The 16695-nt window shown below is 40.8% G+C and overlaps 1 protein-coding gene across 2 annotated transcripts; it reads left to right on the plus strand.

The window, feature by feature from the left end:
- The first annotated feature begins 13509 nt into the window (after positions 1–13509).
- Positions 13510–15913, plus strand: LOC124864505 (probable phosphatase phospho1). 2 transcript variants are annotated; one of them, XM_047359312.1, is made up of 3 exons: positions 13510–13600; positions 13980–14047; positions 14408–15913. In XM_047359312.1, the coding sequence occupies exon 3, from the start codon at positions 14446–14448 to the stop codon at positions 15211–15213; it is 768 nt and encodes a 255-aa protein (XP_047215268.1). In that variant the 5' UTR covers positions 13510–13600; positions 13980–14047; positions 14408–14445; the 3' UTR covers positions 15214–15913. The 2 variants fall into 2 exon arrangements, with proteins under 2 accessions (XP_047215268.1, XP_047215267.1); XM_047359311.1 differs by having other exon boundaries at positions 13532–13600; positions 14295–15913.
- Positions 15914–16695: the final 782 nt, after the last annotated feature.

A 16695-nucleotide genomic window follows, 5' to 3' on the forward strand; every position in this document is an offset into this window, starting at 1 on the left:
CAGGAGTGAACATCGGTGTTAAAGGTACACTGATACTTAGATTGATGTAAAACTGCAGATTTGTAAAGTCAAATCCACAAAATGAACCATATCCCACAATTTATGTCAATTTGGCATTTTACACACTGCCAAGTGGGTCAATATTGACTTGGAAATATAGATTTGTATCAAACGGATTTGAAGATTTTCAGTTTTAGATGTTTTAACTTGCTAAAACCGGCCCCTGTCTGTTAGCCTTTCACCGCTCTAAGGATTTCTTCACTGTTCTTCAAGCTCACAGTGATATGACATCTGACTACTACAGCTAAGAGAAACATTACTGACAATAAGTTCAAAGAATCTCAGTTGAAAACATTTGAACTATCCCTTTAGGGCTGTCAGTCAGTGGGGAAAAAGCAGTAGAGCAAAATGCAGTGCCATAGGTTACAGTGAGACAGGAAAGATTTGCTTTTAACTACAGGTCCTTCTCAAAAAATTAGCATATTGTGATAAAGTTCATTATTTTCCATAATGTCATGATGAAAATTTAACATTCATATATTTTAGATTCATTGCACACTAACTGAAATATTTCAGGTCTTTTATTGTCTTAATATGGATGATTTTGGCATACAGCTCATGAAAACCCAAAATTCCTCTAAACGAGCTATGAACCTAATCATCTGAATCAACGAGTTAACTCTAAACACCTGCAAAAGATTCCTGAGGCCTTTAAAACTCCCAGCCTGGTTCATCACTCAAAACCCCAATCATGGGTAAGACTGCCGACCTGACTGCTGTCCAGAAGGCCACTATTGACACCCTCAAGCAAGAGGGTAAGACACAGAAAGACATTTCTCAACGAATAGGCTGTTCCCAGAGTGCTGTATCAAGGCACCTCAGTGGGAAGTCTGTGGGAAGGAAAAAGTGTGGCAGAAAACGCTGCACAACGAGAAGAGGTGACCGGACCCTGAGGAAGATTGTGGAGAAGGGCCGATTCCAGACCTTGGGGGACCTGCGGAAGCAGTGGACTGAGTCTGGAGTAGAAACATCCAGAGCCACCGTGCACAGGCGTGTGCAGGAAATGGGCTACAGGTGCCGCATTCCCCAGTCCTGGGCTACAGAGAAGCAGCACTGGACTGTTGCTCAGTGGTCCAAAGTACTTTTTTCGGATGAAAGCAAATTCTGCATGTCATTCGGAAATCAAGGTGCCAGAGTCTGGAGGAAGACTGGGGAGAAGGAAATGCCAAAATGCCAGAAGTCCAGTGTCAAGTACCCACAGTCAGTGATGGTCTGGGGTGCCGTGTCAGCTGCTGGTGTTGGTCCACTGTGTTTTATCAAGGGCAGGGTCAATGCAGCTAGCTATCAGGAGATTTTGGAGCACTTCATGCTTCCATCTGCTGAAAAGCTTTATGGAGATGAAGATTTCATTTTTCAGCACGACCTGGCACCTGCTCACAGTGCCAAAACCACTGGTAAATGGTTTACTGACCATGGTATCACTGTGCTCAATTGGCCTGCCAACTCTCCTGACCTGAACCCCATAGAGAATCTGTGGGATATTGTGAAGAGAACGTTGAGAGACTCAAGACCCAACACTCTGGATGAGCTAAAGGCCGCTATCGAAGCATCCTGGGCCTCCATAAGACCTCAGCAGTGCCACAGGCTGATTGCCTCCATGCCACGCCGCATTGAAGCAGTCATTTCTGCAAAAGGATTCCCGACCAAGTATTGAGTGCATAACTGTACATGATTGTTTGAAGGTTGACGTTTTTTGTATTAAAAACACTTTTCTTTTATTGGTCGGATGAAATATGCTAATTTTGTGAGATAGGAATTTTGGGTTTTCATGAGCTGTATGCCAAAATCATCTGTATTAAGACAATAAAAGACCTGAAATATTTCAGTTAGTGTGCAATGAATCTAAAATATATGAATGTTAAATTTTCATCATTACATTATGGAAAATAATTAACTTTATCACAATATGCTAATATTTTGAGAAGGACCTGTACTTTGGAAATTAAGTTGAAACTAGACAAAGTCTCAGATTCACATCACAGTAAAAATGGTGCTTTCCTTTCCATGACCTAAAATGTTCTTATTTTGCTTTTAGGTAGAATTTCCATAACCTGATGTAGTGTTTGATACACATCGTGTCCTTTCAGCCTGACTTTCCTGCAGTGTAACTCATGTTTGACTTGATATGTTATGATCGAGGCGACTTTAATTAGGACCTGCTCCAGGTGCACCCGCCCTCACACACATTCAAGCACTTACAGCAGACAAAGATCACACGGTCACTGATTTACCCACAGTGACCAGTAGAAGCACCTCAGCTTACAGGACTGTTGGTCAACGGTTGCTTTTAGATAATGAATGACTGTCGAATAATACTGCCACTGTGAGGGGCCAGACATGTGGCCCCATCTGATTTTTGTCCTTTTTTTTTTTTTTTTTTTTGTCCCCCCACCTTCCTTTGCTGCTGTTCAAACAATACGGGTTACCATGTTAAAGGTCACCTGACACACACATGCACACAGTATACAGTATACACAACTGGGACCTTTTTCATTAAAGCTCTTAACAAGATGTTATGCATTATTCCTCTCAGCCTATATTCCACGGTTTGGTGTGGGGTGGTGTTGTATTGTAGAGGTTAGATTGTTTTTATTTTTTTGGACTTTCTGTACTGACAAACTTCGGTCAACCAAGGCCAGCATGTCTAAACCTGGTGAATGTTGCCTAAGCAGGATGATGATTTATAAATCATTCTTGTTTCATGTTCTCAGACTATTTGCTTAGTGTTTAAGATAATGAACAGCCATCATGTACAGTTAAAACCAGATATTTACATACATTGAATTAGAAGAGACTTTATTTCTCCTGATATTAAGCAAAACTAAATATTTTCTGTTTTAGATCAGTATTAGGATTACAAAAATATTTCTATTAAAGATGTTAGAATAATGAGAGGGAGAATCTTTTAGAGATCTTTATTTCTTCATATTTAGACATTTACATACTTTAGTATTTGATAGGATTGCCATTCAGCTGTAACGTTTTGGGTGTACTTCCACAATCGTTTCTAAATAGTTTGCTGGAGTTTTGGCCCATTTCTCATGTTACTGAGTCAGATTAGCAGTAAACCTTGTTAGCACACATTTTTCAGCTCTGCTCGCCATCATTAAGCTCGCTGGCTTAATGATGGCCATTTTAAAAGTTTGAATTTGTTGTCCTTTAGCCATTCTCTAGCTGATTTGGCAGCATGCTTGGGGTCTTTGTCCTTTTCAAACACCCATTTAAACCTGACCTTTAACTTCCTGGCGAATGTCCTGAGATGCTACTTCAATATTTCTGCATTATCTTCTTTCTTCATAATACCATCTATTGTGAACTGCAGCAACCCTGACAAATTTCCCCTCGGGGATCAATAAAGTATCTTTGAATTGAATTGAATTGAAAAATTCCCACAGCATGATGCTGCCACCACCAATACTTCACAGTTGGGATGACGTTCTCTGGCTTGCAAGCTACCATCTTTTTCCTGTAAATGTAAAAATGATCATTTTGGCTCTTCAGTTTAGTTTCATTAGACAGCAGGACATGTTTCCAAACGTTATGGTCTTTGCTCTCGAGTGCTGGAGGAATGGCTTCTTCCTCACTAAGTGGCCTTTCAGCCCATGTCAGTACAGGACTTGTTGCTGTGGATAATGTCGATCTCTGAGCAGCTTCAACCACCATCCTCACTAGGTCTTTAGCTTTTGATCTAGGGTTTATTCTCACATTTCACACCAAATCCGTTTCCCCTCTCGTACACAGAAGCCATCCTCCTGAGCGCTGTGATGGCTGAACATTCCTGTGTTTATGCTTGCATTGAGCAGATGAACATGGATCTATCAGGCACATGGAAAAGAGAACAAAGGATGAAACGGACCCGTTGAGGTCCACATCCCTCTTCCTGATTGCCTGATTTGATTTCCATGATTTCACAAAAGGAAGTAGTGTTTTTCAGGCGCTGCCTTAAAATACATCAACACATGGTCCTCCATTTAACTCCCAGTGTCAGGGATTAACCTACCACAAGCTATAATGTCGTCATCATCAGGGCTTTTCTAAATGGCCATTCTAATGTAAACTTCTGAATTTAAAGAAAGTAAAAAAAAAAAAAGAAATGCAAATCAGGTAATTGTTGATCTAAAAGAGCAAATGTTTTGTAAGGAAAAAAATTTATTTTTTTATGTGGTGTATGTAAACATCTGGTTTCAGCTGTTGATATACTGTTAGCACATGATGGGGAATGTCAGGATTAAAGGCAGTGGTCGGAAAACTGGGTCGCCCCGGTTCTTGCCACCTCAGACTAATAATGTTGAGTGCGTATTGTGCATGCATTGGTCTCAGTCAGCCCAGAGTGGTTGTCTCCAGTTTTTTCCTTTTACCCAAAGCTGCTTTTACAATGTGTCCCAATAATGTGCGTCATTACAGGAGTAAGGCGGTGGACAATAGCAGTAAAATAACCCTGTCATTCTGATGGTATTCAGTCTGAAGTGGTTAAGCTCAGTAGTTTAGTGCCAGACCTGTAATTATCCTGCCATTTCTGTGGGTCGTAATACTGCTGCAATATTGTTTCTATCATTCAATCCCTCTAGGCTCACCGCTGGGATTCAGGATTTTGCAGTAGGGGTATTTTCAGTCATGTATTGTTCTCTTTATTTTTTTTGAAAGCCTTTTCATTTGTGTGTATTCTCTGCACTTTACCGCTGCGTGGTTGAGGCGCAGGGAAGAGGTTTAGGGGAGGGGTTGGAACAGAATGCAGTTGTGACTATGGGAAAAAGATGGTGATTACTTTTGAGTGGATTTTTTTTTTCTAAGGCAAGGAAAAGGAGGAGAGAGGTGGATAGTGTGCAAGGGACCATAGCTAACATATAAACATGTATGTTTCTTCATTTTGTGAAAAAAATAACCTTCAATGCGGACCTTTCTACTGCTTTTATAACATCTCACATGCCCCTTCATGTATTGTTGGAAATACATTGGTCATTTTAATTTTTTTCCATCATGTGCGTTTTGTCTCTACTGCAGAATGATTCTCCTCCTCCTTTCTTTGTTATATAGAATGCACTTTCTACTAAAATCCTTGAGTAGTTAAAAAAAATAACATTGTATATTCTTTAAAGATGTTTTAAAAAAATCAATATTCTTTCCCCTTTGTATTTTTAACCACTTAATGTAGCATTGTGTATTTTATTATTGTATCTGGTACAAAATGTGCAGCTTTATAATGTCCTGGTTTGTCCTTTTTGTATGTTATCTGGAGATTGAGAGTAAGTGATGAAAAGTTGGGCCTTTTTTTGATAATGTACATTTAAATGACTGCTAACTTTGAAAAGTAAAAACTAGTAGTCATTATAATCGTTTCCTTGATTCTTTTTTTTTAATATCCCCTAAAACACGCTTGCTTTACGGAGAGGAGTACAGCCACAGGAAGTTTCGGGCATGATGACAATCATCTGGGCCCGTATTCACAAAGGTTCTCAGAGTCCTCTCAGGGAGCTCCTATCTTAGCCTAAACATTCCTGCTAGCTTAAGAGTGATTGTTTGCTGCTGAGAGCGACTCAGAGAGGAGACAACAGAAATGTCTATCTTAGTTAGGTGTGGTTGACCCCGTGGATAGGTGTGGTTGACCCCGTGGCTAGGTGTGGTTGACCCCGTGGATAGGTGTGGTTGACCCCGTGGCTAGGTGTGGTTGACCCTGTGGATAGGTGTGGTCGACCCCGTGGCTAGGTGTGGTTGACCCTGTGGATAGGTGTGGTTGACCCCGTGGCTAGGTGTGGTGGACCCCGTGGATAGGTGTGGTTGACCCCGTGGATAGGTGTGGTTGACCCCGTGGATAGGTGTGGTTGACCCCGTGGCTAGGTGTGGTTGACCCCGTGGCTAGGTGTGGTTGACCCCGTGGATAGGTGTGGTTGACCCCGTGGCTAGGTGTGGTTGACCCCGTGGCTAGGTGTGGTTGAGCCCGTGGATAGGTGTGGTTGACCCCGTGGATAGGTGTGGTTGACCCCGTGGCTAGGTGTGGTTGAGCCCGTGGATAGGTGTGGTTGACCCCGTGGATAGGTGTGGTTGACCCCGTGGCTAGGTGTGGTTGACCCCGTGGATAGGTGTGGTTGACCCCGTGGATAGGTGTGGTTGACCCCGTGGATAGGTGTGGTTGACCCCGTGGATAGGTGTGACGCTGTCTGCAAAGAGCTGTGATTGGTTGTGAAAAGAAACAACAAGACACAAATGCTCTCTTAGTAATCAATGGAGAGAAATTAATTAAATTAATTTAATTTAATTAATCGATAGAATTTAGACTGAATTCAGAAATGTGTATATCATGAAGATAAAACGCAAGATCAATTGTCACACAGCATCAAAATGATTATTAATCCCAAAGGGTAATTAAATAAAGTATTTTTGAATTGAATTGAAAATGTTTTAACGTAGCTTATTTACATGCTCGTCATTGGTTTGATTTTCTTATGTTTACTCGCTGTGCTGGTCGTTTTCATCCTGCATCTGTTTCATATTAATTTCATATTAAAATTCAGCATCTTACTGTGATCTCCTTGTATAAAGAAGTTTAGTTTGGTAAAATGACCAAAACACAATGGAGTAAAAAAGGTGAAGAAAAGCGAACTGGACAGAGGCGCAGAGCCTGCTAGTGGAGGAGAAGAGAGGATCGTTGAAAGGTAGATTTGGTCCTGGGATCATGGTGGAAACAAACGGGCATTACTGAGCAGATCAATGCGTCGTTCCCTCTGCTTTCAGGACCAGCCTGGAATGTGAGCAGCTCTGGTTCCTCCTGCATTCAGAAGCTACAGAGGAGATAGCAGCACATCAGAGGACTTTTCCATAGACTGGGAGCGTTGAAGATGACTATTTAGGCTGCTGACATCATCATGAACAATACAGCAAATACTTCTTCACCTCATTTACATCATCCTTCTATGTATAAAGTCCTTAAATTATTACTATATCTTGTCTAGAGATTGTATTTATGTATAAATATTTTTTCGAGTTTTTCCATTTTTATTCCAAATTTAAATTTTTTTTAAAGCATTTTACAGTCTGTAAATATTTAAATAATTCTGTACAATATTGTTTGTAATTTTGGTCACTTTTTATTTATGGTTATTTAATATTGTTTCCATTATTTTTTTCTCCTTATATTACCTTACTAGAGATTGACCTTTACCCTGTCCTGCTGCTGAAAGTTAATCTTATCTCTACATTAATAATTGTATGATTGTTAGAGAAGTTTATGTGCTCATTTACTCAACTATTAAGGGGATGGATCCCTGCGCAATCAAGCTAGTAGCATTTTTTATTCACTCTTTATTGTTCAGAGAATATCTCACCTTTCTCTCAGTCTTTCCACCATCTTCTCTGCTTAAGATACTCTTAGGCTCACTAAAAGTCCTCCTCACTACTCTTAATGTTTCCTCGTGTTAGGAGCTCCCTTAAGGGGCCTTGTGAATAACTTTTACTGAGAGACAATTCTCAGAAAAATATTAAAATTCAGAAAGTCTAAGATTTTTTTAGAATGACGACGCTAGGAGCCACTTTTACTCTTTGGATTTGTGGTGAATATGGACACTGGTCTTTACCTGGTTTTAAAATGGTTTAAACCTGTGGTTAAAGGGAACAAAAAAAACCACAAAGTTGCCAAATTTATTTAATAAACATTGATGTTGGAAAGGAGAAGTTGTGAGCACACAAAGTAAGTACACCCTTGCCGTACTTACAGAGGCTTTCACAACCTACTGTAACAGCAACAGTTTTGGCAGTTTGCTGCTCTTGACCATACAAGTGTGTGTATCTGTGTGTTTATGTTACATGAGGAGGCCCTTTTTCTGAAAATCTACTACATTGTGAGGACCCACTGCTGCTTGTTAAGCTTAAGGAATAACGTTTAGGTTAGGCGTGTACTTGTAAGGGTTAGGTTTAGGGTTAAGCCTAACCCATATAACTGAATGAAAAATGAATGGAAGTCAATGCAAAGTCCCCATAAGGTTAGAAAAAACCCAACACAATGCCAAGCAGGAAAGACATCGGCAATGACTTGAGTGAAGGAATACTTGCAATCTGGGAAAGTTTTAAGGCCATTTCCAATCTGTTAAAAGTATTTTATTCTTAATTAATGGATATTAAACTGGAGGCTGTGCGTTGACTTTCCAAGGTGGAATTCTGTCATATCTTCTGTTTTCAACTGGAACTTCAGAACTTCCATTTCCTAGTACCAGTAGAATGCTGTTGGTATGTTTAATGTTAAAATTCAGTACTAGCCAGTTAGAAAGATATGGCTTGTTTGGATGGGTTTTTGGAGAAAGCTTCTCCTCTCTAACAAGAATAGGTCAGGATTTTTAAGTGTATCTTAATAAACCAAAAGACTTCTGGAACGTCCTCTGAACAGATAAGACGAGCAGAGATGTCTCCACAGCACCATATTTGTTGGAAACCAAGCACAAATGTCTTATATAAACTGAAGAACATGGGTGGAGGTGTGATGATTTGGGTTTGTTTTGCAGCCACACCATCCAGTCATTGATTCAATCATGAACTCAAATTAAAAAACTAAATTAAGACTCTGTAGCTGTAGCTGAATCAGGTGCTCCAGTGCTAAAGAACATTAAACTTAGAAGATACAGAATAGATCTGGAGCTCAATGATCAGTTTTTGCTTTTATTGCACAAACAACATGATCTTCCAGCATCATGTCTGTTCACGAACTCTTCTGTAAACCAAATAATTTGAGTCCAATGTAAGGACGTCTGTCAGTTGAAGCTTAGCCCAAAGTGGGTCATTGGCAGGACAAATATCAAAACCAAAGCAGCAGATCTACAACAGAATGGCAGAAAAAGAAAAGAATCATGGTTTGAAAAGCAGCAGTAGGACCCTTTGAAAGCTGTGCATCAACAACAGCCTGGAAGCGCCATAAACCGAAGATGTAAAGAAGACAGGGTGGGTGATGTGAGAAACGTCATCCACCCTGTAAGTTATACAAAAAACATTTTTAAGTCTTTACTGCTATTGGTGCTTCTTCCAGCAGTTGAATTATTGGGTGTACTTAGTCTTTCAGGTCACAGTTTTCTTGCTTAATCTGTGCTAATTTCTGAAAGTATTTAGGTTGAATTAAAGTAACTTTAGAACTTGGTAAAGATCAGGTTAGTTTTAAGCTGTTCTGATATGTAAACCTTTAGAAATAATTAAAAAAAAGGTTCACTTTCTTTTTATTACATTAAAAATAAGGATTGTGCACAACACATTCCTGATTGAATGCTTCAGTTTAAATACGTCTCACACTGAGATTTGCTCCAGAGCGTGGATTATTGCTGATTGTTGCAGCTCTTGCTTCAGTGTTGAACCCGGGTGTTACCTAACCGTTTGTGCTGAATCTGAGAATTGTTGAGTCTTTGAGTTTCAATTAGTGTTTATTTGTTTCTTTTTAAACTCTATAACCACCCCTCATCGTTAGTTAATATTTCCATTTTGGTCAAATTAACCGGCTAGTCTTAAAGATTTAGGCCATTATCTTTATAGGAACCCACAAAAAGGTGCTCCACAAGCTTTATTGGTGTGTATTTCTCATCTTTTAGGGTACATTAATGCTGGAAGAATACCTGCTTTCTCTTTACCAGGTGCTTTTAATGAGTCACATAATCCTATAGGTAGAGGAACAGGCCGGTGGGTGCAGAGAAAAGTGTGTGTGACTCACTGTTGGTGAGTGGGTGGCCAGGTACCCGGGGCTCACTTCACGAGCAGAGGAGATAATAACACGCCGTCTGTACATCTCCATTCCCATTTGGGTTTGAAAATAGTCGACCTCCCCAGCTGTTAGTCATTACGCCTTCTGGTGTCGAGGAGGGAGGAGGCCGCGTCTGTCGGCAGGCAGATGAAGAGAAGAGGGCTTCATGTTGTGTTTCTCAGCCGTGTGTTCGCTCCTCTGTACACTCCTGTGCGCGTCATTAATCAGCCTACTCGCAGGGTTTTATCAGGAGGAACAAGCAGCTGACATGGACTCCCTTGCTGCAATAGTGATGTTTCTCAGTAGTTAGTAAATGGAAACATAACTTTATTTCAGATTTTGATTACTTTTAAATCCTTTCTATCCAGTCAACTCTTCAAATGTGAAACCCAGCAAGTTTAGCCATCCCTATCATGTCATTACAACAGCCATGTACTCAGACAGGAGGTATTTCAACCACTTAAATGGCCCCACGGAACCAAAACAAGATCATCCTTTTAAAATAAGATACCAGAATTATTTTGTGAGACTGCATTTAAAAGCAATGCTATATATCTCCAACTCTTCTAGAGCCAGAACAGATTTTATAACTTAGGTCACATTTATTCCACCAAACAAGCCTTCAATTTGGACCTGCTTCCACTTTCAGGATGCATCTCTGCAAGTCTGATCATTATGTTGGTGCTCACCCAAACACCAAAGTGTTTTTTTGCTGACTGTATTTCACCTTTTTCCTCACAGTAGTTCTAATGTCTGAACCTTTCCATATTTAACACAACTGTAAAGTAGAAAGAAAATGATTGATGGTTTTATTTTATTATTTTTTTACAAATATAAAGTAGGATGTGCATTTGTATTCAGCCTCTGTCATTCTAATGCCCTTTATTCAAATCTAGTGGGACAGAAGTAAATAGTGTGCCTGTCTGTAAATTTATCTCAGTATAAACCCGGGTGTTTTTCAGAGGTATGTTAGAGGACATTAATGAAGATCAAGGAACACAGCAGGCAGATCAGAGGTAAAATTAAGAAGAAGTCTAAAGCAGAGTATTCCAAGCTTTAAACATCTTACTGTTCAAATCAGAAAGGCAAGATTTTGGCATAGTTGCTGATTTTCTAAGATTATGCCGTCCAACTAAACCAGAGGTCTGCAACCTGCGGCTCCAGAGCTGCAAGTGGCTCTTTCAAGCCTCCAATGTGGCTCTTCATAACTGGCCAAAAATTAAGAAGAACTGAGCAGTATTTTAAAATGTAAATGTAATGAATAAATGCTAGCCTTAGTGTTTTTGACATTAATAGCTATTTTTTGGTCTTTTGGTTGCCAACTACATGTGTTTTTTAAATAATTTTCTATAAAAATGTAATGTTTCATTAAAATATGTATTTATTCTATTTAATGTAAAAGTTTGAGGATTTTCTTTAAAAAGCTAAAATGAACTATGGTAGATATTGTAAACATATGCTTTTTTACATTAAAGGGAATAGCTTTTGTGGCTCTAAAGAAATGTTAATTAGCTGGACCAAAGGCAAAAATAGCCATCAGGGTTGTAAATGTACCTGACCCCTGACCTAAAACAATTCATTAATCGTAGTACCTCTGGAGGAACTGCAGTGGTCTACAGCTCAGGTGGGAAATTCTGTTGATGGGGAAAACTATTAGTTATGCAGTCTACAAAATCGGACCTTTTGTGGATGAGTGGCAAGAAGAAAGCCACAGAGCAATGACAGTCATGAGAAGTCTTGTTTGCAATTTGCCACAAGCCATGTTGGAGACACAACAAACATGGAGAAGAATATGGTCTGGCCAGATGTGATTAAATTAAATCTTTTGGCCTACATACAAAACTCGTCACCCTGAACTCACTGTCCCCATTTTGAAACATGCTGTGGGGTCCTTCAGCTGGGACAGGACAGCTGGTCAGAGTTTGTTGGAAGGTGGATGGAGCTAAATATGGGGAAATCCAGGAAGAAAACCTGTTTGAGGCTGCAAAAGACATACAGCCATGAGTACAATAGAATGTGATACAATGGCCTAGTCAAAGTCTAGACATAAAATCAATTGAAAATATTTAGCAATACTTGTAAACTGATGGTTACAGAGACTCTTTAATCTGATTTATTTTTTTTTTTTAGATGTACAAAGTTGGTAGAGACGTGCTCTCAAAAACTTCCAGCAAACAGACATTCGGATTTTATATGTTAAAAAAATGTCTAAACCGCAGGGACGTGCACAGATAGACACTAGGTGATGCTAGAGCACCTGCCCTTTGTCCTGTGGACAAAAAAGTGCCCTCCTGAAATTTTTTTTTTTTTAACAGTGTATAATGTGGGGCCCAAGGTAACATTTTTGAATTTAAATGCCTATAATACCAGTGCCCCAAGTTTTTGAAACTACCACCCCGCCTCACCAACACACATACGTGTCCCGCCTCGTGTGTCTCTCAATGGAAACGGGGAGCGTGCAGAGCGGAGAGTTGGACCTGCGCTGGTCCAGCTTACCTCTTCTTTCCTCCCCTCTGCCATCAGATAGAGACCTGCCCTGCCGACAGGCTGGCTAACCATCCAGGGAACAAACAAAACGTACAAAATGTACTTGCTTCCTAAACTTCAGATGAAAAAGTTAAAACTTCACTTGCCTCCATTTTACCTAAACAGAACAGGCCAATCGATGGCATAGCTTTACCCACTATGTCTTCTATGGCCGCCACCAGGCGCCAAGAGAATATTTATGATTTAATTCTTAGATTAAATTAGAAAAAATAAATACATTCAAATCTATCTCATAGATTTATGTATTACATTTGCTATAATGGTACCTGATGACTTCAGTTTTACTCATGTTTTTTTAATTGCAAGTTGGCAGTGTAACCTGCTTTGCTACAACATACGGTTATTTGGTGCAGAAGACATTTTGTGATAAAAGTACAGAATGATATATTCAAGACAAACACGTTGTGCTCAGTGGGTAAAAAGAAAGAAATTGACTCAGGAAGTTCAGGTTAAAGGCTGGTTGTGAATCAGTAATCTAACTTTTAATCAATCTAATTTTGTTTCCTTAGTAATCTTAAGAATTTTGTAAAATGCATTATTGTTTTGAGTTTTTCTCATTTCCCTACATCCCACAGGACAGCTTGTTTTGTCAGTGCTTAGTAATACATACATACATAAATTATGTTCATACGGTGCCTGTAATAAATCTCACACTACAAAGGCAACCGACAGCTCCATGTGCTGCACAAGGTGCCCTTTTTTTCACTTGAGCACTTGCCCCCCAAAATGTCTGTGCACGCCACTGCTAAACCATCAAAAGTCCAAATCCATTTCTGTCCACTTTACCATTATGCTCTGCTTTGCGTTGGACTGTTAAATAAAACCCCAGTAAAAGGCACTGATGTTCGTGGTTGTAACACGACAAAATGAAATCAAAGTTCAAAGTGTATCAATATATTTGCAAGCAACTGTAATGTTTCACAAACAGATCCACCTGACATTTTTGTAATCTGCTTTAAAACTGGACAAAAACAGGTTACAGGAAAGGCAACATGTACTGTAGCCACTTGAAAAACAGAACAATGGGTCTCCAAACATGTAAAACACTGAGCAAACAGAATATTCCTGTTTTCCTTCCTTGTCTCCCTTCCCTTGCTCCCACCCACCTTTTCATCTCATTAAAGTGTCGTGAACGCGCCCTGTGGGAGGCTATTAAATGGGCGGACTTAAATGCGCGGGCACGCTTAGAGCGCCTCCGCGGATAAAAGTGCGTGAACCGCGGGTCGGCTGCTGCTGTGACCAAAGAGACTGGATCGGACCTGACACCGGGGATCGGAACCAGTGACGGTGATGCATTTATGGCTTTGACCTTGTTCATTTTTTCTTTTAAACCTAAAGGATAATTTAAACACGGTTTTACAAGACTAAAGACGGAAAAATTAGCTTGGCAAGAACTGTGCGTCAGAAAGCTATTTATTAGATTAATTTGTTTTTTGAAGGTATTCTACCTTTATATGACCTGCAATGTCTGTGGTACTTATTTATTTTGCCTGAGAATGGGTCGATAAATCATTTAGATGACTTGGATCCGCTTGCAAATTGTTATCCAGCCTATTTATCACGTTATTATTGACCTTTGTAGTTTTTGTATTTTTATCGTAGGCATTTTAATTGAAAAACACAATTCTTTCTTCCTCTGCCTTTTCCTCTTCCTCCCCTCATACAGGCTGAGTCAGCCGCACAGTTTGAAAGCCCCTGCATTTCAGGTCAAGAGATCCGTTGGCACAATTCAAGGTATGCACAAAAGCCTCAAGTGGGACTCAATGATTCGGTTTTACTGCTTTGTTCGCATCCTTGCAAAATATGCATGAGATTTTGCTCTAGCATCTAAACCATGATACTCAGTACAGGTTCGTCTTATTAAGAGATCAGCAGTGCTGCTTGGCTGTCTTGTTCCCTTAAAGTTTTTCATGCATGTTATTGTACAGTTATGATTTATTTATTATCTTTATTATTTAATATCTTCATCTGTGGGATACAGGCGAGTGGAGCAGGGGTGGAGATAGCTGATGCCACAGGAAAACCTTGTTACGTCATAGTCAATCATGGGGGATTCAATCTTCAACTGCTGTTATGTCCCCCCTCAACCCCCAGGCAAGGAGGAGCACCGCAGGTCCAGGCGCACAGAGATCATGGCCTCCCATTCTGCTTCCATCTCTCCGAACAAACGCTTCCTAATCTTCTTCGACTTCGACGAAACCATCGTGGATGAAACCAGCGACGACATGGTGGTGGAGGCCGCCCCGGGTCAGCACCTGCCCGGCTGGCTGAAGGACACATATCGGCCCGGCCGCTACAACGAATACATGCAACGCGTACTGGCCTACCTGGCGGAGCAGGGCGTCACCGAGAGCGACTTACGCTGCATCATGGAGAAGATACCGGCCTCCCCGGGCATGCTCACCCTTTTCCAGTTTCTGCGCACCCGGCCGGCGCATGATTTCGAAGTGGTGCTGGTGTCCGACGCCAACACTTTCTTCATCGAGGCTTGGCTCCGACGCGCCGGGGTGCGCCAGCTCTTCCACCGGATCTTCACCAACCCGGCCACTTTCAACAAGAACGGCCGACTGGTACTGCGGCCCTTCCACTCCCACGAGTGCCAGCGGTGCCCGGACAACATGTGCAAGCAGGTGGTCGTCAGGGACTACGTGGCGCGCAGGACGCAGGAGCGCGGCCGCCCTTACCAGAGGATCTTCTATGTGGGCGACGGAGCAAACGATTTCTGTCCAGCACTCTCGCTCGGGCCCCGAGACGTGGCCTTCCCACGGAGGGACTTCCCCATGCACCGGCTTATCACGGAGACCCACGAAGCCATGCCCGGGGAGTTCAAGGCGGTCACAGTGCCTTGGGTCAGCGGGGAGGATGTGATTATGCGACTGAGGAAACTAGTGGCGGAATAGAAGATTAGATCAGAGAGCAATAAATTATTAAATACATTAAACGCCATTAAACTATTGTTCAAAGCAATAAAAAAAAAAACCGTAGTGAGTAAAGTTGAAGGTTAAAGTTAATTTGGCACAGTGTCCAACAGGTAAATGCAGATGTCTCAAAAGCCTACAGCAAGAACAGCCTAAACTCCTCAGCTAAATCCCAAAGTGAGCATGTATGAAATCAAAATTGAAAATAAAAATCAGCGCATCCCGTCCTCATAAGTAAAGAAAAACCCCACAGAGCTTGGAAGTATTTGCATATAAATGCGGCCATGTTACATTTGGTAATTATACTGGGTAATTCAGCATAAGTTTTGTTTATATTTGCAACGATTAAAGGTTTTAAAAAATGATTCATTGGATTCTTCTTAAGATTATAATTGTGCTTTCTTAGAAACAGCGCATTATGATTATTAATTGTTTTCTTAATTATAGCTTCAAACTGACAATACCGCCATCTGATGGTGATGGGCATTACAACTGACCAAACTTGTTTTAATCCACTTTTTTGTTTGTTTTTTAATCGCCAAATCTGTTATTAGTTTTCTAATTTAGAGGTACATGTATAGTAAATTAAACGTTATTTTTATCTCTTTATGTTCTGTCTTTACTGTGTAGGCCCAGCCTACGGACAAAATGCCACCAGCAGGAATAAAGCCATAACCTGAAACACTGTCTGTGTCTTAATCATTTTTGCTTTACTCTGTCAAACAGCTAGCAGTCACATGATTCATGCTGTCATGACATAAAAAGGAATCATTTTATTGAAAATTCTGTGTCAGATCAACATATACTGTTGTCTCTTGCACAGTAAATGTCACGACAGTTATGCCATATTAAGGTTTGTAAATATGCAACAATTTATATATTTAGTATTTCGCCTAGTTTTATTTTACAATACCCAAAAAGTTTTTTTTTCCTAGTCTTTTTGGTTTAGTCGACATCAAATCACAAAGATTTAATGCCATCTAGTGGTGACAAAGAGTAACTACGAATCTCATCTTCGGACACAGCATCTTCTCCAAGAGTTCCTGACTTCATTTTGAGAATTGATTGTACTTCAACATCGAAGGGGTGGGTAGCCTTCCTCGGGAGGTGTTCCACGCAAGTCCCTCCGGTAGGAGGCCCAGGGGACGGCCCAGGACACGCTGGAGGGACTGTGTCTCTCGGCAGGCCCGGGATAGCCTTGGGCCCCCCCAGAGGAGCTGGAGGAGGTGTCTAGGGAAGTCTGGGTGTCTCTACTGAGTCTGCTGCCCCTGCGACCTGATCCTGGATGAAGTGGAAGACGACGAGTACGAGTAACGATAGATGTTGGAAGACTTAACTTGTTGGTTGACTTCTACAGTACATCCATGAAGCCAAAGAGGAAATTGCATGTGGATATTTGGCTTTTAAATTGATTGTGGGTGACTGTGGCTTGGGTGGTAAGAGTTCGTCCTGTAACCCGTGGGT

This window comes from Girardinichthys multiradiatus, chromosome Y (assembly GCF_021462225.1).
Source record: "Girardinichthys multiradiatus isolate DD_20200921_A chromosome Y, DD_fGirMul_XY1, whole genome shotgun sequence".
NCBI lineage: Eukaryota > Metazoa > Chordata > Actinopteri > Cyprinodontiformes > Goodeidae > Girardinichthys > Girardinichthys multiradiatus.

Coding starts and splice junctions, on each gene's coding strand:
- LOC124864505 (XM_047359311.1), top strand. CDS start 14,359: ATGGGGGATTCAATCTTCAACTGCTGTTATGTCCCCCCTCAACCCCCA.